Source organism: Artibeus jamaicensis, unplaced genomic scaffold (assembly GCF_021234435.1).
Source record: "Artibeus jamaicensis isolate MK-2021 breed Jamaican fruit bat unplaced genomic scaffold, CSHL_Jam_final scaffold_804, whole genome shotgun sequence".
Lineage (NCBI taxonomy): Eukaryota > Metazoa > Chordata > Mammalia > Chiroptera > Phyllostomidae > Artibeus > Artibeus jamaicensis.
In genome coordinates, this window is record NW_026522055.1 from 2,950,027 (window position 1) to 2,974,015 (window position 23,989).

Here is a 23,989-nt window from a genome sequence, read left to right on the forward strand (position 1 = left end):
ATATTTTTTACATATACAATAAATGACAGCAAATTCACAATTATTAACAACCACACCTAAAACAAAGACAAAAGCAAACTAAGGAAACAACTAGAACAGGAACAGAAACAGAAATGGAGATTACATGCAGGGTTATCAACAGTAGAGTGGGAGTGGGAGGAGGAGGGAAGGTACAGAGAATAAGTAGCATAGAAGGCAGGTAGAAAATAGGGGGAGGGTAAGAATAGTATGGGAAATGTAGAAGCTAAAGAACTTGTAAGTATGACACATGGAGATGAACTAAAGGGAATGTGGGTGGGAATGGGTTTGCAGGGTGGAGGGGAATGAAGGGGGGAGAAATGGGACAACTGTAGTAGCATAATCAATAAAATATAATTTAAAAAAAGGTAGAAGAAACCAGACCACTGGCTGATGTGGATCCTAGCCTGGGGGGTCCATTTTTTGTGGCTGTGACAGACAAATTCATATGGACTACAGAAGTCCTGTGGAGAAAAAGAGATGGCATGGCTGCTCTCTAAGTGAGAGAGGGCCTTGAACCCTTCCTGGACAGGCTTTTATTGCTTTTCTGGGTGCATTACATTAAGGATGGTACTCATTTACTATGCACAGGTTTGCTGTAGGTGATTACCTTTTGTAGAAAAGAGAGGAGAGGATGTTGCTAATTACATCAAAGAAGAACATTTGCAAATGCAAAAGGAAAAATGATTGAACTGGTTACACTCTATACTTGGGAGGTTTAGCACAGATTTTAGGAAGTTACTTTAAAGATATGCAGTAAACATTTTCTGCCTCAATTCAGGGTGAGGGAATTTTAGCAAAAGCAAGCCTCAAAGCAGCCTAGGTACAATACAGGCCTGATTCCCCATGAGAGAATGTATCCATGGATGTGGGTCCTGTGTGCAAAAAGTCCCCATCAATTTTCTGAATTGGGCTGTGCTACGTTCTCCACACCACATGAAATGGTCCCCTATAACTGGCAGGTGTAACACAGTGTGAGAGGAGTCAGAAATGGGGTTATGGAGGAAGTTCCATGCTAGGATTTAAAACCCAGGTATGGCAGCCATCATATGATTGGGGGTGGAGAGGGAGCTCTCTTAACCACATGGCTGGAAAGCAGTTTGTAACAGCCAGGTGGAGCTCTCTCTTGGCCACGTGGTTTGAAAAGATGCAGAAGGATTCCTTTGCCCACCATGAAGATGCAGTTTTGGATTAAGAACAGGAGCCTAGCTGAGCTACAGACTTCTTTTCCTGTGATATGGTACCCCTAACTGACGTGGTTTGGCAAAAGGTGAGGGGCAGTACTGTATGTTTGTGGGTGTTTCTTTGTTAATAAAGAGAATGAGATTTAATGGCGATATTCTGCCATTATTCTCAACCAGTATAACTTCTGAATAAATAGTTCCTTCTTTAACTTATATAATCCATCTGCAAATTACAGAGTCCTTTTACTGTTTCTTAAGTCATCCAGAAATAGCCAATTTTAGAACAAATTATTTTCTTCAACATGTATTTTCATATTTTATATCTTATTGTCCTATTTTATACCATACATAATGCAATCTAATTTTATTTTAATTTAAACAAACATACACAATATGTATATCAATATGTAATTAATGTTAGTGGCTATAATATCATGGGTGAACTAGTAGGGTGGTAACTAGAATCACATAGAAAGTCTTCATTAAAGTGGGGTATACTTGAAAAAAAATTCAATTATGTTCAGTTTATATGTTCCTCTCATTATCTAAAATCTTACTTTTTAAAAATGATTTTATTTATTTACTTTTAGCTAAAAAGGAAGGGAGGGAGAAAGAGAGGGAGAGAAACATCTATGGGCTGCCTCTCACTCACCCCCAACTTGGGAACTGGTCTGCAACCCACACATGTGCCCTAACTGGGAATTGAACTGGAGGTCTTTCAGTTCACAGGCCAGCACTCAATCCACCAAGCTACATCACCCAGAACTAAATTCTTATTATTTTTTTTCAAGATTTTATTTATTTATCTTTAGAGGGGAAGGGAAGGAGAGAGGGAAATATCAATGTATGGTTGCTTCTTGTGGCTTCCCTGCTGGGAACTGCCCTACAACCCAGGTATGTGTCCTGACTGGGAATCGAACCACGATACTCTGGTTCGCAGGCCCGTGCTCAATCCACTGAGCTACACCAGCCAGGGGCTTAAATTCTTACTTTTTAACTCCTTGATTTCTCAGTACCTTTTCTCTTGTATGTTCCAGACAGCTCCATTTACTTTTAATCCTAGGTTGTTTATAATTTTGCAGTTATACTGGGTGTTTTTTCTTTTAAATTCATACCCTATAAATTTTGTACTGCATAATAGCAATTCATCTCAACAGTTTTACTGCCATAATTTATGTGCATTATTTACATAGTAATTGCACAACTTGTTGACATTTAGTAAGTTTAGAGTTTGCCATCATCACCACAATCCAGATTTAGAAAATTTCATGACCTTGTACATAAACTAATTAGATGGTTATTTTATTATTGTTGAGTTTGCAAGTTCTTTTTTTTTTTTAAATTTTCAGAGAGAAGGGAAGGGAGGGAGATGTATGAGTGATACATGATCTGGTGCCTCTTGTGCTTCCCTAACTGGAACCTGGCCTGCAAACTAGGCATGTGCCTGAGCAGGAATCCAAACTGGTGACTGTTTAGTTCACAGGCGGCCGCTGGATCCACTTAATCACACCAGCCAGGGCTGGTTTGCGAGTTCTTTATACATTTTGAAAACAAGTCCTTTACCAGATATATGACGTAGAAATATTTTCTCCCAATTTCTGGCTCAACTCTTCCTCTTAAATGTCATTAGAAGTACAAATGTTTTAAATTTTAAGTAAGTCCAATTAATTATTTTTTCTTTATGACTAATCCTTTGTCTTATTTAGAATTCTAGCTAACTCAGGTTCAGTAAAATTATCTCCCTTTTGCTTCTCTAAGTTTTATACTTTTACCTCTCATCCTTAGGTCTGTGATTTACTTTCAATTAATTTTGTTTATCGTTGGAGTTAAGAGGCTCAATTAATTTTTCTGCAACTAGATATGCAATTATTCCAGCATGTTCTGTTGAAAAGATTTACTACATTGGCATATCTTGGGGCCTTGGTGAAAAAGCAACCGACCTCAATATTGTTGGATTCTTAATTCTGGTTGTGCCTTTCTTATCAGTTCCAGATTTTTTTTTAAGACTATTTATTTTTTAGTGAGAGGGAAAGGAAGAAGAAAGAGAGGGAGAGAAATGTAAATGTGTGGTTGCCTCTCATGCACCCTCTACTGATGAGGTGACATGCAACCCAGGCATGTGCCTTGACCTGGAATCAAACTGGGGGTCCTTTGGTTCATAGGCCATTGTTCAATCCACTCAGCTACACCAGCCAGAGTTCAGCTTTGGATCTTTACTGGCCTCCTTTTTGGTGGCCTCTTCCCAAAGCCCCCATCTCAATGGCAACTTCAGCTCCTTCTCCTCGTTCTTTTACCCTGGTTGATGATGGCCAGCCTCACACTATACCAGTTTCTGGAAATCTTTTTCTGTTGTTAAAAACCAATTCCTGCAAGAAATTTAAAGCCAGAGTCTTCCCGTCTGTGTCCGTTTACCGAATGCATGACCTTTTCTCTTTGCAGGATTTCTTTCTCTGCTGCTACACGGATACCTGAGCTCCTGGCCGTTTCAAAACCTAAAAAAAAAAAAAAAAAAAAATCTTTATACAAAATGTAAAGGCTGCAAACATAACTTTTTTGCCCAACCAGCCTAACAATATTTAGCTCATTCTGTATTTGCCTCCAGAAGCTGGAATCTCTGAAAATACACTTGTTTTCCACAGGAGTACAAGTTCCAGGAAATAAGATAATTTCAGGAGCTTCCTATCTTCCAGCCAATCCTGGCTGCTGGTGCCAAAGTCGCCTTTGCCTGCGGTACCACTGTCACGTCTCCTAGCGTAGCAGTCCCCATGGCGACACTGCGTACAGCACGCTGACACGCGCTGCCTGGGGAGCACTGGCTGGAAATCTCCTGCATTTATTCAATTACTTCCGATCGTCCTCGGCCGCCGTAGGGTGACGAAATATCTGGGCGACTTTTCCTGAAGCTGAAGCAGTTTGCGGAAGTGTAACGTTTAGGTTCTCCTAGCAGGGTGGAGAAAATCAGGTCAGTGTGCTCCTGTCCTTTGAAGTATTTTTTTTTTTTTTAAGTTTCTCTCTCCGTGACTGGTGTGGCATCAGAATGCAAGCTGAAAGGTGACAGGGTTGATTTTCCTCTCAGCACACACCCAGGTTGCTGTTCAAGTCCTGGTTGGGTGTGTGGAAGAAGCAACCAATCGATGTTTCTCTCCCTTTCTTTCACCCTCGCTAACCCCTGTCTCTAAAAAAGAAAAATCTTAAAAAAACAAAAAGTCTCCTGGGAGGTTTGTCTGTCACAGAGTACCTGACATCACTAGGGGGAAGTGGTGTATTTGGCCCCTTGGAATTATCGGTGGGGGTTTTAAGAGGAGCGCCTAGGTATTTGGGGGCAACCAGGTGTGACACGCCTGTTTGTGGCTGCGGATCCTTTGGGGTCATCAGACGATTAAGGGTCTACAGAGATCAACGACCATGCCCTGACTGTGATGGTCTTTTCAGGTCACTCCGTAATGGATGGAGGTGGCATTTAGGATGATTGCTCTGTCAGGTTCGGCATTTAACAGTTGATGTTGTGGCCAGCGTGGATGGTGATCACGTGAGGGTGTCTGGTGTATGTTTTGGAAGTATAAGGGTGTGTGTGGTCATTGTCTGTCCGGAGAGTCTCGATCCTGAAGCTGAATCTTTAGACTCCCAGGACCCTGGGTTGGTGTTTGGGTTGTTTCCAAACTTCAGCTGTTCAGACAGAATGGAATCCATAGCATTCCATAGCTTTAGTATATGGCAGGTTTTCCTACAGTTTCTTAAAAATATAGTTTTAATTTTTAAAAAAGATTTTATTTACTTTTAGAGGGAGGGGAAGGGAGAGAGGGAAACATCAATGTGTGGTTGCATCTACAGCGCCCCCTTGGGGGCACCCGACCCACAGTCCAGGCATGTGCCTGACTGGGAATCCAACCAGCTACCCTTTGGTTCGCAGGACAGTGCTCAATCCGCTGAGTGACGCCAGCCAGGGCGGGTTTTCCTACTGTTAATTAAACTTGTATTGTTTGCAGTTTGCCTTATTATGAGTAATGTTGCTATGAAAATTCTTGTACATGTTTTGTGGTTTAGATGTGCTGTTATTTTGAGGGCATATATAGCTTAGATATAACAACTCAGAGAAACCAGGTAGATCCCAGGGGAGAAGTCCTCTGTTTTTCAGCCTTTTACCCATGGGTTGACTATTTGCAGTGGAGAGACTAATCCAGCTATGCCCATCCGTCACTCAGTGTCTGTGGCTGCTTTCATGCTGCAGAGGCAGAACTGAGTTCTTGTGACTGAGACCTGTAGCCCTCAAAAAAGAAAATACTGTGTGTGTGTATACACACACACACACATGCACACACACACACATATATATCCCTTTTCACACAATGTTTGCCAACACCTGCTCTCATCTGTGAATGTATAGCAGCAGAGATGACAATGTTGCTTACTTCCCTGACATACATTTACACTTTCTTCTTTGCTAACAGAATCTCCATTTTCTTTACTATCCATCCTTCTGACAAGGTGACCCGTCTGTCAGTGTGTTAGTAAGTCCTGGTCCGTCTTAGTCAACAGTGGTGGTTCCAGTACCCATTGCTAGTGATTGAATTACTGTGAAATGAGCTTAGTTACTTGGTACATTCAGTGCCTAGGGAGCTACATCTGGAAATCTGCTAAGTGGATTCTGGGGAACATTTTCTCTTTTATTTATTTATTTTTTAATTTTTATCCTTACCCGAGGACATTTTTTTCATTGCTTTAGATAGGGGGGAAGAGAGATACATTGACATGAGAGAGAGGCACCGATAGGCCGCCTCCCACGCACACACCCACTAGCGATACTATTGGAATTGAACCCATAGCCCTTGGGTTTGGGGAAGACGCTCCAAGCAACTGAGTCACACTGGCCAGGGCCATTTTCTCTTTGAAATAAATAATTCCTGAATCTCTTTTTGAATGTTGATTAAACATTGTTGGAACATAACCTTAATTTTCTCTTATTTCTAATGTTTACAGTTTACTCATATCTGAAAGCATTTGTTCAACTCTCCAGTTCAAAATAGGCAAGTGGAGTTGTTGCCTACCCAGAAAATTCACTTGCTAGTGTCTGGAGATAACAGTTTCTAGGAGGGAAGGATCATAAAGTTATGATTAATCCAGAATTTAAAATTTAATGACATAAAAATGTTTATAGTATGCTTTAAGGCTAAAAAATGTCATTAGCCTGGCTGGTTTGGCTTGGTGGACTGAATGCCAGCCTACAAACTGAAAAGTTGCCAGTTTGATTCCCAGCCAGGGCACATGCCTGGGTTGTGGGCCAGGTCTCCAGGTGGCGGTGAATAAGAGGCAGCTGATCCATATTTCTTTCTCTCTCTTTCTAACCCTCCTTCCCCTCTCTCTAAAAATAAATAAAACCTATAAAAATATATCTGTTTAATGTGGTTTATGTCTTCCATTCATTCCTTGTGTATTTTGGACCAGTTTTCTTTCAATCTGTCTCTACAAATGCATATATTTTATGGTGTTTTTAAGAGACAAGCTTTTGGGATTGTTGAGCTCTTCAGTTGGTTTGTTAATTTAGAAGATCTGTAAGTAAATCAGTATAAAGCAATATTTACATGTTTATGTATATATGTACTGCTCACATATATTGTAGATATAAAATATATAAATATGCAAAGTATGTATATGTCATATATAAAATATACTTGATATGTTTATAAATTATATAACTATACAATAGGTTTATATTTATATACTTATGAATTATATAATTATAAATTATATATTCATGTATAAATTTTATATAGAGAGAAAGGGAGTCATTGCCCAAGTCAAGAAGTGAGAACATTGCCAGCACTTCAGTGGTGTTCTGTGAGCCCCATTCCAATGACTTCCTCATACCCTAGGTAATTACCATATTCTCTCCATGCCAAGCACTTTAATACTTTTCTTTATACTTTTATCATATAATTAATCATGCATAATTTTCATAGTTTATTCACTTGTGCCTATTTTTAACTCTATCAGTCAATCATATACATGCATTTTTTTAAATGTCTGGCTTTTGCTTAATACATAGGTTTTTTTCTTTTTTCTTTTTAAGGAGTTGCAAGCCAGAGAGGGTCTCTCACATATTGTAACATACCCCAATGCGAGCAAATGTCGGAAGCCTTCAGGAGTTTATGATGGAACTTTATTGGCTAAAGTTTCAGAGTTTTACCTGCGCAGGGGCGAACTCTCTGGGTGTCTCCGGAGACATGGTGCCAAGATGGCTGCAGATGAGAGTCGCACCAGGTGCTTACAGCCTGGGGTTTTTATTGGGGTGAGCAAGCAAGCAAATACAGAAGCAGATGTAGCTGTTAGCAGTTGGCTATCTCGAGAGAACACACATGGTTATGTTCTCTGCTTGCAACAATGGGTGCTTTTCTGCAAGGACAAGGTCATGCACAAGGCGGTTTATCTTGTTCAGCACTCTTTGTACTTTCTGTACTTTCTATCTTCCTGGCTGAGACAGTCTGGAGCCTGCCTCGGGTTCCTTTTGGCTACTTTTATCTAATTCCAGCCCTAACAATATGAGTTACAAAAAGGTGTTTTTGTTTTATTATTCTTTAAACAGGTTAGCTGTTCTTCCTTTGGGAAGCAAGCCTGTGGCTTTCTCTTTCCCCACTCCTTCTTCCCAGGGGTGTTAGTCTTGCCTTTCTCCCCCATAAGCTCTAAGGGCCCTCCTTTTGCTTCTGTAACGTGTTTCCTGAGCCTACACAGCCCCGCCGACTCACTTCTACTACCTCTGTAACTTTCTAAATAAACTTTCTCTTATAATTAAAAAAATATAAAGTAAATAATAAAATGGGGCTCGTTTCAAAGATGTTTCCTTAAGTTGACACAGAAATTTCCATATATCTTAGTTTTATTTATGTGCCTCTCCCATTGAGATTGAGAGTAGTTCTCCAAAATGATTTTTTAAAAATATTTTATTTATTTATTTTTAGAGAGAGGGGAAGGGAAGGAGAAAGAGAGGGAGAGAAACATCAATGTGTGGTTGCCTCTCGTGAGTCCCCTGCTGGGAACTGGCCTGCATCCCAGGCATGTGCCCTGACTGGGAATCAAACTGCGATACTCTGGTTCGCAGGCCTGCGCTCAGTCCACTGAGCTACGCCAGCCAGGGCCTCCAAAATGATTTTTGTGTGTGTTCTGAGGTGGGGTTCAGTCTCCTTCTCATCCTCTACTTCCAGCATGAATATCTGATTGTCCATTAATCACATTATGAAAGGACATACTTAACCTCTTCTCTGCAGAGCTTCCTGTGTATCACATCTTTATCTATGCCTGAATCTGTTCATAGGCATTTTATTTTGTTCCTTTGGCTGATTTGTCTATTATGCTAATATATATAGTACTGTTATATAGTACTGTCACAGCTAAAGTAACTTTAAGCCCTCATAACTGATATACCAAGTGTTTCAACTTTTTTTTAAAACCTTTTATTTATTTGTTTCTAGAGAGAGTGGGAGGGAGGGAGAAAGAGAGAGAGAGAAACATTGTTGTGCAAGAGATACACGATTGCCTCTTGCATGCTCCCAACTGGGGACCTGACTCACAACCCAGGCATATGCCCTGACTGAGAATTAAACCGGCAACATTTCGATTTTGCAGCCTGGCACTCAACTAAGCCACACCAGCCAGTACCCTCAACTTTTTTTTTTTTTTTTCAGAGGTGTACCAATGTTAACAAAGGGATCAGTTTAGGATTTGACAGGTTTCATTGGGTCTATGTACTTGTTTGTATTTGGGAGACATGACATCTTTTTTTTTTTAAGATTTTATTTATTTATCTTTAGAGGGGAAGGGAAGGAGAGAGGGAGAGAAATATCACTGTATGGTTGCCTCTCATGCATCCCCCGCTGGGAACCGGCCTGCAACCCAGGCATGTGCCCTGACTGGGAATCAAACCTCGATACTCTGGTTCGCAGGCCGTTGCTCACTCCACTGAGCTACACCAGCCAGGGCTGAGACATGGCGTCTTTAAAGTGCTTTATTTTCTTAGTCACCTTCACAGTCAATCTTTCTATTTATTTGTTAGAATTTCTATCAACATTTCTTGCCACTTATTAAATATTTGTGATGTTCTCCCAAATGATAATTCATAAATTTTATTTGTTGACAACCCTGTTTGTCAGTCACTGGGGAAAGTATGTTGAAATCCTTTTATTAGTTTGGATTTGTTTATCTCTTCTTGTTTTTCAGTCCACCTATATTGTAGACATATCAAGACTATATTGTTAGGTGCATATAAATGAAATACTTTTATAAGGGGTAAATTGAACCTTTTACCAGTGAGCATTGTTTCTCTCTCTCAGTAGTATGTTTTGGTTTTCTGGTGCATTTGGTCTGAGAATATACTTATGCCAGATTATTTGTGCTGACTCTTCTTTTTTTAAAGTATATTTTATTGATTATGCTATTACAGTTGACCCATTTTTCCCCTTTGTACTCCTCTGCCCTCATTTTTCCCCTTTGTACCCCCATTCCCTGCAGTAATCCCCTAACTTAGTCATGTCCATGGGTGGTACGTATAAGTTTTTCGGCTTCTCCATTTCCTATGTTATTCCTGTCTACTTTGTACCTACCAATTATGCTTCTTATTCCCTGTACCTTTTCCCCCATTCTCCCCCCTCCCCATTTCTGCTGATAACCCTCTGTGTGATCTCCATTCCTATGAATCTGTTTCTGTTCTGGTTTTTGGCTTTTTAAAAATATATAGTTTTATTTATTTTTAGAAAGGGGAGGGGAGGAAGAGTGAGAGAGAAACGTCAGTGTATGGTTGCCTCTTGCACACTCCCTCCTGGGGACGTGGCCTGTAACCTAGGCATATGCCGTAGACTGGGAATTGAACCAGTGACCCTTTGGTTCTCAGGTCAGCACGCAATCGACTTGAGTCACACCAGCCAGGGCTTTTGCTTTGTTTTTGCAGTTCAGTTGTTGAGAATTATGAGTTTGTTGTCATTTTACTGTTCATAGTTTTTATCCTTTTATCTTCTTTTTCTTTTTTTTTAATGGGCTCAGATCAGAATTGCCTTGATATTCAGCAGCCTGGGACAAGCCCAGTCTTTTGTATCTGATCAATTCATCACATTTGAGCACCGGGCCACATAGGACCAGTCCCTTTTTCTTAATAAGTACCTTTAACATTTCATATAGTAGGGGCTTGGTGATGATGAACTCCTTTAACTTGACCTTATCTGGGAAGCACTTTATCTGCCCTTCCATTGTAAATGATAGCTTTGCTGGATAGAGTAATCTTGATGTAGGTCCTTGCCTTTCATGACTTTGAATACTTCTTTCTAGCCCCTTGTTGCCTGCAAGGTTTCTTTTGAGAAATCAGCTGATAGTCTTATGGGAACTCCTTTGTAGGTAACTCTTCTTTCTCTTGCTGGTTTTAAGATTCTCTCTTTATCTTTAACCTTTGGCATTTTAATGATGATATGTCTTGCTGTGGCCATCTTTTGGTCTAATTTGTTTGGGACTCTCTGAGCTTCCTGGACTTGTATGTCTATTCCCTTGATCAAATTGGGGAAGTTTTCTTTCATTATTTTTTCCAAATAAGTTTTCTTGCTCTTTGTCTTTTTCTGGTACCCCCATGATTCAGATGTTGGTATGTTTAAAGTTGTCCCAGGGGTTTCTAAGCCTATGCTCTTTTTTTCTTTTAAATTCTTGTTTCTTCTTTCTGTTCCAGGTGAGTGTTTATTTTTTCCTTTTGTTCCAAACCCTTGATTTGAGTCCCGGCTTCCTTCCCTTCACTGTTGGTTCCCTGTATATTTTTCTTTTTTAAATTAATTAGTTTATTTGTTTTTAGAGAGAGGGAAGGGAGGGAGAAAGAGAGAAATACCATGTGTGAGAGGAACATCAATCAGTTGCTTCTCACACACCTCTAACTGGGGGCCTGGCCTGCAACCCCGGCATGTTCTCTGACCTGGGATCAAACCAGTGACCTTTTAGTTTGCAAGCTAGTGAGCAACCCACTGAGCCAAACCAGCCAGGGCAGTTTCTTGTATATTTTTCTTTATTTCATTTTGTATAGATTTCATACCTTCCTTTATTATGTGGTCATACTCAATCATTTCTCTGGACATTCTGATTACTAGTGTTTTGAACTCTGCGTCTGATAGGTTGGCTAACTCCTCATGGCTTAGTTCTTTTCTTTGAGTTTTGATCTGTTCTTTCATTTGGACCCTGTTTTATTCTCCCAATTTATCAAAGCACCTGTTATGTGGTAAGGGGCAACCCTTTTTGTTACATTGCTATGCTATATGTGGGGGCGGGGGGTTTCAAAGAAGTAACAATCCTGCTTGCTTGGTTGTTGCCCTGCTTTCAGTCACTTCCCCTAATTCCCTTAAGTGACTGGTGCTCTTCCAGCTACTGCTTTGGTTTTGATTCCCCATGTGGGTGGGGTTGTGTACGTTGTAGGACCCTATGGGCCCCTGAAATGGACTCTCCTGAGAGACTGCAGTTTCTTCAGCTGTCTCCCCCCCCACACACACAGCTTTTTACAGCTAGAGTTTATAAGGCTTTATTTTTACCAGTGCTGGAACTCTGGGTTGCATGGTCTGTCCTAGACCTGGTACCGCTGCTCCCCAGGTATCACCGCTGGGTTTTTTTTTTTTTAATCTATCACATGTGAATGTGAAACCACTTGTCCTTCCAGCTGCTGCTGCCTCGCTGTCACTGCCTTGCTGGCTGCCGCCACGACATGGTGGCCACACTATATCCTGTCTTTTCCAGCTCCCTGTCTCCATCCCTCCTACCTGTCTCAATGAATATTTCTTCTTTAGCTCCTTGGTTGTCAGACTTCTGTACATTTTGATTTTCTGGCAGTTGGTTGTTTTTTGGTTTTAGACTGGTTGTTATTGTTCTTATGGTTGTGCAGTGAGATGTAGTGTATCTACCTATGCCTCCATCTTGGCTGGAAGTCTGTGGTGACTCTTTTCATGATATATTTCTTTCCAAACTTGTATTTCAAACTTTCTGTATTGTTATGTTTCAGACATGCCACCTATAATAGCATGTGATTCACTCTTAAATATAAGTTGATATGACAGTATTGAGGTGTTAGTATTTAATGTAATTATTTGGAATCCTTGTTGTGTGTGTGTGTGTTTCTCTTCAAGTTTTTAATGGAAGCTATATATAGGATTACATTATTCCTGCATTTTCTCAGTTGTTTCTTTCTTGTATTTGCTCTTTTCCTTTCCTACCTGGTGAGATTTGGCTTTACAGTCAAAGATTTTTTTTTTTTGCAGTCTTTGTCCAGTTTTAGTCTAGTGATAACCACCTTGCTGGGGTGAATGCCCACATGAACAGTTGTACCATTAACTTTCTGCTGCTGCACTTGTTTAATATAGATGATAAATTTCTTCCTGTAAATCTGGACTACTTTGCCAATTTGCTGCCCTTTGTAATGCCCTCGTACAACCTGACTTCATCATCCTTTTGAATGGATATGAATCGAACATTGTACTTCTGTCTCAACTCATTGGAAAGAGGAGAAGACATAATCTTCCTGTGAATGTGGGAAGGTACATTGAAACGCCTTTTATGGTTCTTGTTCTGGTCAGAAGTTACAAAGGGATTGAACTTCATTTTGACTGCTGGCTCCTCTGTGATGGCCACAAAAGGGAAGAGCTGTGTGTTTACACTTAATATAATTTTTAGTATGTCATTTTTAAAATCATCTAAGTGCATTGAACTTGCCCCCATTGTTCTTTCTTTTCTATATTTAATTAATTAATTTATTTTTGCCTTGGTTTGGATGATTTTTTAAAAGTTTATTTATTGCTATTTACAGAGAGAGAGTAGGGAGGGGAGAGAAATACCGATTTGTAGTTCCATTTATTTATGCATTTATTGGTTGATTTAAAAAAACAATCTTGCCCTGGCTGGTGTAGCTCAGTGGATTGAACGCGGGCCTGCGAACCAGACAATCGCAGTTCAATTCCCAGTCAGGGCACATGCCTGGGTTGCAGGTCGGTTCCCTGCAGGCCAGTTCCCAGCAGGGGACACACTAAAGGCAACCATACATTGATGTTTCTCTCCCTCTCTCCTTCCCTTTCCCTCTAAAGATAAACAAATAAAATCTTAAAAAAAATAAAATAAAAAATAAAAAAATAATCTTCACTGGAGGACATTTTTTTCATTGCTTGTAGAGTGAGAGGAAGGGGGGGGGAAGAGAGAAAAAAATCTATGTGAAAGAAATACATTGATTGGTTGCCTCACCGATGCACCCTGACTGGGGCTCCAACTGGCAACCTAGATATGTGCCCTGATGGCGGATTGAACTGGCAACCTTTCACTTTACTCAACAACGCTCCAACCAACAGAGCTACACCAGCCAGGGATCATTGGTTGATTCTTGTATGTGACCTGAATGAGGATTGAACCTGCAACCTTGGCTATTGGGATGATGCTCTAACCAACTGAGCTTCCTGGCCAGAGCTTGGATGAAGATTTCGATTTGTATTTCACCCACCCCTAAGCATGGAAATTATATATTTTAAGACAACTGTTGGTATTCATCCTGACAGTAGAGATTACAGAGAACCTGGAGCTTTCTTAAATTCTTGTGTTAAATAATAATTTTATACTCTTTTCCGACAATGCAGAGATCTTAAACCACTTCATTTACCACCTTTCAGTTTATTTACAATGCTGTTTACTTTTGTATGTATTTTAAAACCTCCTAAGATATTACTGTTATTGCTTATGAGACAGTGCTGATGACTTATCTAGTGAATCGGTTTCCCCCTGAAATGTGTACAGTCACGGGGTGCAGAGAAATGTTTGAAGAAGCCCCTGAGGAAACATGTTTTAAAAGGAACAGTGCACTGATCCCCTCCTTTCACATGATCTGCTTTGTATAAGTGATTTTACTGAGACTCACCTACCCCGGAGGCATGGTGTGGGGAAGGATGTAATTTTCCAGGTCTCCTTGGACAGTCACACCACGCACATAAACTCCACAGGACTTTATTGAGGTAGAAGTACCTCTACCACAAAAAGAACCTAGGACTTATTGGCCAGAAGAATAAATGCTTCTGGGACGCCAAAGGGATACTACATATGAAGGGATATCAGTGATACTGTGGGCACTGTGTGAGAGTCAGGGCCCAGAAGCACTGTAGCGTCTGGGTCAACAGGAAATGTATCACCCACTGAATTTTCTCCTCAATCCACAGGTCCAGACTCCCTGGGAGCAATAGAATTATGTGAAGCAGGAGGAAGTTGCAGGGTTGGGTATCAGCACGTCTGGGGACACACCTAACTGAAGACAGATTTCTGAACAGAAATTTAGAGCAGACCTAGAACACACCAAGACAGAGCCTTCCTTTGCCAAATCTTTGCAGAGAACAGAAGAAAATGCTCCAGACTCAGGTGACTTTGGGTTTGTTTTATCCTTTCCTTTCCTCATTAATGGCTTTGTTGAGGCCTATGAAAAACCACCTCCATTAATCTGAAAAGTATACAGTATAAAGTATATAGTATATACAATCTCTTTTGACTCTCAAATATATGAATGTGGCGTTTCTAGGTTAACAAGAACATTTAATTTCTTCACATGATAGAAACTTCTAATTATATGAATTCATGGATGACTGAATGCACAATTACAAAAAGAGGCAGGGCAGATGTAGGTTTAAGGTTGTGAGTATGTGAAACAGTTGTTTCTTATATTGTTTATCTTGTCTTTTTGTTTATTAATTATTGTATTATTTTCTATAAGAATGACTGCAAACCTACCTTTGCCACACCATGCATTTTACTAGGCATGTGATTATTCAACTGTATCTTAAATTAAACCCATTTACTATATAGATACAGCCTATAAAGTAAAAATGAGAAGAAAATCTAACATTTCTGCTATACATAAAGCACATCATGCCATTAAACAGTATGATGTTGTTACAGGAATCTCTGACATTTCAAGATGTGGCCGTGGACTTCACCTGGGAGGAGTGGCAGCTCCTGAACTCTGATCAGAAGGACCTGCACAGAGACGTGATGTCGGAGAACTACAGCAACCTTGTGTCAGTGGGTGAGGACAGCTCCCCAGTGTCACTCAGGTGGTTTCTAGTCAGTGGTCTTTCCATCCCCAGCTTCTGAAAGCTCAGGCACATCTGTGGTTTTCTGAAGTGGTAGATGAGTCTTAGTTTCTTCTCTGGTCCCAGATCAGTACATTCTCCCTTCTCTTGAGAGAAAAGCCTTTATTTTGTAAATGCGAAAATTGTTTTGTCCTGAAATGTAACATTCTGCAGTCTTCACAGAACCCAAGTCTTTTTCAGTTAGTCTAAGTGTTCCACCGTTCCCCATGAACAGGTTATGAATCCAGCAATCCAGACGTATTCTCCAAGTTGGATGACGGAGAAGCACCATGGACAAAGGAAGGTGAAATCCACTGTCAAAACCATTCAGGTGGGTTAAGAGAACCACCATGGGGTAGGCTGTGGAAATCACAGTCTAGTTGTTCAGAGAAGAGGCTTAGAAGTGAAGGGGGTTTGTAGATAGGTAAGCAGTGCCTCCATGTATGTCTCTCCTAGTTAGAGACCTCTTTATCTTTTTAGGAGTTTAGAGGAAAATAGATTCCTTTATTTTTTTCTGGGGTATGAGTTCTCTTTATCTTCATCTTGATATTTTGTTTGTATGGTTTTGTTTTTTAGGATTCTCAAATCTTTTTCTTCTTCATAGTCTTCCACCTTCCTTGCTATAAGATTCCACTCTCTTTCTCCAAAGAGAAAACTGGGCTCACTGCCTTCTGACCACTGCCCCTTTCTGCCCCTGGTAATGTGGATTTCCTTTCCTAATATCCACCCCTTGGATGCTGTGCCCTCCAAGTAAACTGATCTTCACTGTGCCTTTGCTTTTCTTTTTCTCTTAGCTTCACTTTTTCTTCACTCTGAGGTTCTTCAACTGTTCTATTTTCCAGTTCCTCATTTGATCCACTAGCCCTTCAAAGTTTTGCTCATTCTAATCAGCTAAGCTGTTTTTGTTTCCTACACGGGCCCCCCAAATTCGATTTCCCCACTGTGATCCAGCACAGACTATATTATGCAGAATTTACTCATCTTGATGGCAAGTCTCCTGAGCTCACAATAACTGCAGGGACGTAGAATCATCGTCCCTCCCAGAAAAGCCCTGTGAGTTCAGGTTCACCTTCACTCTTGTGCATGTGCCATCCTGGCCATCCAGTGTCACCTCAGTTGTTTCTGTCTGCAGAGCTCTCTTCTTTAAAGGGGTCTTCTGTTCATGATGTGTTTCAATGAGGAGATTCATTTTAGTACATACATTCTCAGTTCCAGCCTATACGAGGCCATAACTCTTTCGTACTTCAAAGTAATTCCTTTATTTACTGATTTTGAACTTTGTTCCTGTTTACTGTAGATATTAGTACTGTAGTATTCACTTTCCTAAAACTTTTATATTCCTTTCCATCGTATTCTGAGGACATTAAGTGCCAGGTAACTCCATTATCCATCATATGATATTAAAGTTTTTTCTTGATATGCATGATATGATCACAGATAGATTTCCATCTAATCTCTGAACAGCTGTTGAATGTGTTCCATACATAGTGTTACTTCCTTGATTCAGCATCTATAAATTATTTTTTGATAACCTAGTGTAATGTGGGGGCAAGAGCAGTGAGAAAAAGCATACAAATAGACCAAAAGCTTTCATTCTAAAAGGAATAAAAAAAATGAATCAAAACACACAAATAAATAATATATCTAGGTGGAGAAAAGTGCTATGATAAAAATTTAGTCAGCAGAATGGAACAGTAAGTTCTGGGGACATGGTGCTCTTAGGATGGTTACACAAACACTCTCACAAAATGCCTTTGAGCCAAGAGATGAAGGATGTTAGGCTGTTGGGCTGTGAGATTCCAAGTAGAGAGGACATCAAGTTGAAATGGCAGGAAAATGTGTGTGGGGAAACAGCGTGGAGCCCAGGTAGAAGGAGTAGAGTGGGCTTTGGGAACATGCTGGAAATGAGGTCAAAGTGGCAACAGAGACAGGAGGAAAGGAAGGGAAGGTCCAGTCCATCCTGTAATCTATGTTACAGAATGATGATTTCCCTCCTAATGAGATGAGAAACCTGTGAAGTTAAGTGCTGGAATGACATGAAATAATTTCCATTTTCACTGATGGAACACAGATGATAGTGTGGTGAATGCAGGGGTAGGAGGGTAAGTGAAGGCGGAAGAGGATATGGGGGGGGGATAAATGCTAATAAATAAATAAATAAATAAATAAATAAATAAATAAATATTTGAGGTTGTGTGAAAAAATAATAATATAAAAATAATTTCTTTTTTCCAAAGGATCCCTTCAGTGACTGTAGAAAGCAGACAGTAGCGGGAGGTCCTTAGGCAGGACCCCCATGGAAGAGGCTATTGCAAAACATGATGAGGGAATAGTGGCTTCTGTGTGTATTGAGGGCTGAATGTTTGTCAGGTTCTGGAGACATTTATTATAGCAGGCAATTAAATTTTTGTTCCTTTATTTTGTTAGTTTAGTGTTCTAGGCAGATGAGATTTGATTTAACTCAAAATGGGCTATGAAATGAAATGGATGAAGGTTGATAGAAAGGTCCTTGAGATGAGAATTACTTTAAGGAACATTAAACAGCATAACTGCATAATGAGCGCTTGGCCTTGGCTCTGGTTTCAGGAATAAGAAATCTTTGTTAAGGTGCAGTAGAGCAGGTAGATGATGAATGTGAGTAGGCTTCCTGGGTAAGTTATGTCCCAATGTAAAACTGCAAAGGTCAGAGGTCAGAGGCTTGTGGCAGGAGTATGTCTGAAGAACCTTAGGAAGGCAGAAAATTGTACTTGAACAATTTTAAAAAAAAAGTTAAAAAATTAATTAATTAAAAAAAAGAAAAGAGCAAAGAGGACAAGACTGCAGGTAAGGTCAGCAGGGTAGCAGCTGCGGATTCTATAAAGGGACATTTCAAAATCTTGGTTTTATTCCTCATGAGATGATAACCCTCTAGGGACTTCTGAGTAGAGGATTGTTCTGATATAATTTATGTGGAAAGGATTGTTTGGGCTACTGCATAGAAAACACAGTCATTGGAAGGGGAGGAACAAGAAAACCAGGCAGGAGGCCATGTAATGATACAACAGAGTGACTGGCTTCAATGTGTGGAAGGGGTGATAGTCCAGTTCTGGGCATATTCCTAATGGAGGGCAGGCAGTATTTATCACAGAGGTACATGCTGTGTGTGAGAGAAAGAGATGAAGGGTGATGCTGACAAGTTTTCTTCTGGTTAAAGAGTAGACTTTTCATTTATGGTGATGAAGATGACATATGGAGGACTTTCGATTGGGAAATTAAGGGCTCTGTTTTGGAGGTTGTTAGAGGTGCTAGGAGCTCTCTGCTCTGTCATCACCTTACTCCTGCCATACCCATCAGAATAATGAATCCACAGTGAATCTTGGCTTCTTTCCAAATGTAGCCTGATTTCTTTCACCTCTCTCCATGTCCGCTTTGCCTTTCCACCTGTGTTCACAACCTGAAGCTGTTTCTTGCATGTGTCTTTGTCCCTCAAGTGACTTCACCAAAGTGCAGTGTAGGCTCCATAAACATGAGGACTACATTTGTGTATCCCCAACCTAGGGTCATGTTGGTACACAGTAGTCACAGGGATGTGGAACGAGTGAGTCTGTATCTCACCAGTGTGGATGAGGTAGCTCTTCTCCCTGTGTCTGCTGATACCATAAATTGCTTATATTTTACAGTTTGGCAAGGCCTCACAAAGCAGGCAACTCTGTGTTTTGCTTGTAGTATTGTGAATTATGTAACCTGTTTTACACTCAAGTCTTGCCTGTAGTTTCTTGTTATTATTGTGTTTTCCAATATTCAAGGAACATTGAACATGGAGTTTTGTCTACTCTTACATCACAAAGTCATCACAAAAACGACATAACATGGTTTTGTTCGGTTTGTTTAACTTTTCTTCCAGTTCAAGATACTGGATGAGTTCACTGTGCTTTTCTTTCCTAGAAATCTGGAGACCTGATGATCATCTGCCAGAGCACTTACAAAATGAAAGCATGGACAATAGCCTAGAACAATGGCACAAATGTAACACATTTCAAAATACTGTCCCTCAGAGCAGAACCTGTTCTCTGTTACTTAAAAACTGTATGTTCATCTCACATGGAGAAAATATGAAATTAAATCTATCTTTACTTAACCAGACTAGAAGCTATGAAATTAAGACTCCCACTAAGCCTTCTGGAGATGGGAAATCCTTTTTCCACGCTAACAGTGAACATTTTCAGGGTGAAATGAAATTACCCCAAAACCAAAAACTCATCAGCACTAAGTCCCAACTCATGAAACATCAGAAACCTCAAAAAAGAGAGAAACCACATCTATGTGGTGAATGTGGCAAAGCCTTCATGAAGAAGTCTTGGCTCACTGATCATCAGATCATTCATACAGGTGAGAAGCCCCATCAGTGTAGTCTGTGTGGGAAAGCCTTCTCCAGGAAGTTCATGCTCACTGAACACCAGAGAACACACACAGGAGAGAAACCTTATAAATGCTCTGAATGTGGCAAAGCCTTTCTCAAGAAATCACGGCTCAATATACATCAAAAAACACACACAGGAGAGAAACCCTTCGTATGCAGTGATTGTGGGAAAGGCTTCATCCAGAAGGGCAATCTCATTGTACATCAGCGAATTCACACAGGTGAGAAACCTTATATATGCAATGAATGTGGCAAAGGCTTCATCCAGAAGACATGCCTCATAGCACATCAGAGATTTCACACAGGAAAGACACCCTTTGTGTGCAGTGAGTGTGGAAAATCCTGCTCCCAGAAGTCAGGTCTCATTAAACATCAAAGAATTCACACTGGAGAGAAACCCTTTGAATGCAGTGACTGTGGAAAAGCCTTCACCACTAAGCAGAAGCTCATTGTCCATCAAAGAACTCATACAGGAGAGAGACCCTATTCCTGCAACGAGTGTGGGAAAGCTTTTGCCTACATGTCATGCCTTGTGAAACATAAAAGAATACACACAAGAGAGAAATGTGGTGATTCAATCAAGGTGGAAAATCCTCTCACAGAAAGTCCCAGCTCATCACTGACCAGTGTGGTCCTGCAAGAGAAAAACTTTGTTAATGCAGTGGCTACGCAGGTGCCTTCTGTGGCCCCTCAGACAGCATTAAACATCAGTGGGCTCCTATCAAACAGAAATGTAGTCATAGTGGGCCAGCCTGCGGCCAGATGTGCACCCTCAGAAGGATTTGCACAGGATAGAAACCTTATGAATGCAGTGAGTAAAGACTCACCTTCAGTCGTCAATTACGTGTTACTTTATGTCACAGGAAACCAATAGGAATATACTCTGACATTCTGTGTGCAAAGATTTGATCAAAACTTTCTACCTCACGTTATGGTTGAAAAGTATATACTGAGAGAAATTGTATAAATGCTGAGACTGGGAAGTCATTATGCCTCTATGCATTGATGCAGAGGCATAATTGGCTGTTAACCCAGACACATACATCAGTTGGCCTTTTGTGTCAGTTAAAGGAATGAACGAAGCTATGTTGAGGCAATAATTGAATTTTTAAAACGTAAACAGAATTGATATCTGAAATGTTGATATGAGTGAAAACCACTAAAGGGTTAATACTTGTTTGGTGTGATGTGTTTTTGTATTTATCCATTCAGGTTTTCGGGTAATGGAAAATGGGGATGTCTACCATAATCTCTAGAAGTGTATATATTATGTTGCGGGACTTATGAAACAGCAACTTTAGATTGAGTCAATTCATTCATTTATAGTGAGTTTTTTGTCAAATATTTCTCCTGTACCTGGTTTTTAAAAAAAAAGTGAGGACACAGTGTTGATCAAACCGAAGGTGGGCATGGTGTCCTGGGAGAGTGCCGAAGTAGTTGGGTTATCTTATCTCTTAAGTGGCACCTATACACACCAATGAATACAGTAAGAGGTTATCAATATCTACACTCATGAAATGGACATATTCTTAGTTCATTAAGGTTGTCTTAAGAAAATACCATGGCCTGGGTGGTTTATAAAAGCAGAAATTTATTTCTTACACCTCTAGAAGCTGCGTGTCCCAAATCAAGGCATAAATCACCTCTGAAATGCCCAATTCTTAGTTCCATCACATTTGGGGTTAGGCTTTGATGAGTGAATTTTAGGGGGACATGAAACACTGCATAGTGAATATGGAGCCATAGGTTCAAAGGATTATGATCATTTCCTGTTCAAGGGGCTTGTTATTTGGAAGGGAGACAAGGACTCCTAATAGATTTCAGCACCTCAGTAAGTTATTATTTTAATGCCTATGTATTACCTCCAAGTAGTTGAAAAATTCCTTGGTCATTTTTATGCTCCTTAGATTTCACATTTTTTAAAAGTAAATAAAAACTCAGTTGCCAGGTACACTAAATCACATTTCAAGTGCCCAGTAGCCGTATGTGACTAGTGGCCACCTTACTGGACACCACAGGGATCAAAACATTATAGCTAAGTATATGGCTACTCAGAGAAATCTGTCATAATTCCATCATCCCAGAAAGTTATACTGGAAAGCAGTGGTTGGCATGATTTTGTATTTCCCAGCACAGAAAAATAAAAGCAAATTATATACTGATTTGCAAAGTGAATGAATTAGCTAAAATGACTTAGAGCCTTTTGTCACTGAAAAGAATGAGCCTTTGGAAGGAGGTTGTAAAGAATAGTTGTGTTTTCCCAAATTATTTATGATTAGAGACTTTAATTGAATATAAACTGAGCAGAACAAAAGAAAGATTCTCAGAATAGAGTAAAAGGGACAACAAGAATCTTAGCCTCTAAGGATGAAGAATTATCGGAGAAGATAAGAGGTGAGATCCTTGAGGGATGTCACGGAGAAGAGCCTCTGGGTCTGTGCACAGGACCATCACCCTTGAGAGCTGCCACCATTTCAAAGATTCTAGCTTCACTGTTACCTGCTGAATTGAGACATGTACTTTCTCTTCATTTTTCCTTCTCCGTCTCTTGGGAATGGGGCTCTTGTACTCTCATTATCCAGAATAGTTTCATTTAATCTCATAACTGTCCCATAGTTTCCCACCTATCCAAGTTATAAAAAGTGAGTGTTGCTCATAGGAAAAGAAATGGAAACTTGTTTTGCCAAGTGGTGGCTATTTCAGAAATCAATCTCAAATGCTGGGTTTTGGGTAATTCCTTCAGATATATTTCCAGGAACAACACTGTGCCAGGCACAGTGGCACACTGATATAACCACCTTCTGTGGCTGTATCAGTGAGCAAAGCAGCCAAAGAAACAGCATTTATGGACCTTACAATCTAGTAAGGGAGACAGGAGATGGATTAAGGGTATGTAATCTCAGGATGTGATGAATCCTATGAGGAAAAATAAAACTTCATAATAATTACTACTATAATCATAGTAATTTATAGTAATGTATAGGTTGTAGTGGGGGAGGTATTCCTGCATACCCCCCTAGGCTTTTCTGGATATAATTTGAACCAAGACAGTTTTGAGGGGAGTCACCCATCATAACTGCATCCAGAGAACATCCCAGAGCAGTTTGTATTCCTTTTCTTAATATCCAATTTTTTAATATTTTCAATTATAGTTGACGCAAGAATTTTATTAGTTTCAGGTGTACAACATACTGATTAGGCATGTATATAATTTACAAATGATTACCAGGTAAATCCAGCACAGGCCTGTTTCTAATGATTGATAAGCTTCCTGCCTCAGAAACTTAAATGAATGCAGATTCCCCAGTCACATCCCACACTCCCTAAACCAGGACTGTGCCTTTTGAACAACGGCCTGATACACGCCTCATTTTGACTTTATTTGCCCTAAATCCTGGGTTATAACTACATCACCACGTCTGTAATATGCCTTTTAATGGTATGGATACAGGCTGTGCTCCTGGCATTGATTCTAGACTTTTACAGGCCTCACTTTAGTAGCCTTTTTCTGAGTCCCCTCCCCCAATACCAAGTGAGGTTCTTCCCAATACCAAGTGAGGTTCTTCCCAGCCATTCTTTCCTAGTTGGTGATAGCCAACCTCACACTACCAATTTCTGGAAATCTTTTTGTTCTTAAAGACCTCTTCTGGTCAACTGTTTTCCAGCCTGGGCTGTGGGTGTCCGTCTACCAGATGTATTATCTGCCCCTTCTTAGGAGTTCCGCCTCTGCTACTATACTGACCTGAACTCCTAATTGTTTGTTTAGAAACTTTTTAAAACATTTTTTATTGTTCAACGTTTTTTAAATGCGTATACAGTGAAGAATATAGCCTGCAGCTTAGTACTTCTCTGCTTGGCCTGCCAAAAGTAATTTAAGTCTCACTGTGTTTGCATAGCGAAGCACTGGAAATGTACCCATTTTCCGCAAAATTCCAAGCACCAGAAAACGAGATAATTTCAGTAGCTCCTGTTAGGCCCGGAATTAGATAAGAGTAGCCAAGAGGAACCCGAGGCAGGCTCCAGACTGTCTCAGCCAGGAAGATAGAAAGTACAGAAAGTACAAAGTGTGCTGAACAAGATAAACTGCCTGTGCATGACCTTGTCTCTGCAGAAAAGTATCCATTGTTGCAAGCAGAGAACATAGCCATGTGTGTTCTCTGGAGATAGCCAATTGCTAATAGCTACGTCTGCTTCTGTATTTGCTTGCTTGCTCACCCCAATAAAAACCCTGGGCTGTAAGCGCCAGGCGCGACTCTCATTTGCAGCCATTTTGGCACCATGTCTCCGGACAC

The 23,989-nt window shown here is 40.3% G+C and overlaps 1 protein-coding gene, 1 non-coding gene and 1 pseudogene across 2 annotated transcripts in view; 1 reads left to right on the forward strand and 2 right to left on the reverse strand.

Annotated features, from left to right (window-relative positions):
- Positions 1–4,101: 4,101 nt before the first annotated feature.
- LOC119038437 (zinc finger protein 62-like) overlaps positions 4,102–23,989 on the forward strand; it is a 28,625-nt gene continuing 8,737 nt past the window's right edge. Inside the window, exons 1-6 of the mRNA XM_053659689.1 lie at positions 4,102–4,164; positions 6,974–7,072; positions 14,396–14,591; positions 15,126–15,252; positions 15,534–15,629; positions 19,223–20,570. Coding sequence (XP_053515664.1) covers positions 14,577–14,591; positions 15,126–15,252; positions 15,534–15,629; positions 19,223–20,570 — 1,586 coding nt within the window. The 5' untranslated portion in view covers positions 4,102–4,164; positions 6,974–7,072; positions 14,396–14,576. The remainder of the gene's footprint in view (positions 4,165–6,973; positions 7,073–14,395; positions 14,592–15,125; positions 15,253–15,533; positions 15,630–19,222; positions 20,571–23,989) is intronic.
- LOC119038472 (small Cajal body-specific RNA 2) lies at positions 10,227–10,373 on the reverse strand. Its single transcript, XR_005080429.2, has one exon. It is a non-coding gene; the product is annotated as a small Cajal body-specific RNA 2 (non-coding RNA).
- LOC119038448 (60S ribosomal protein L26-like) lies at positions 12,362–12,839 on the reverse strand (annotated as a pseudogene).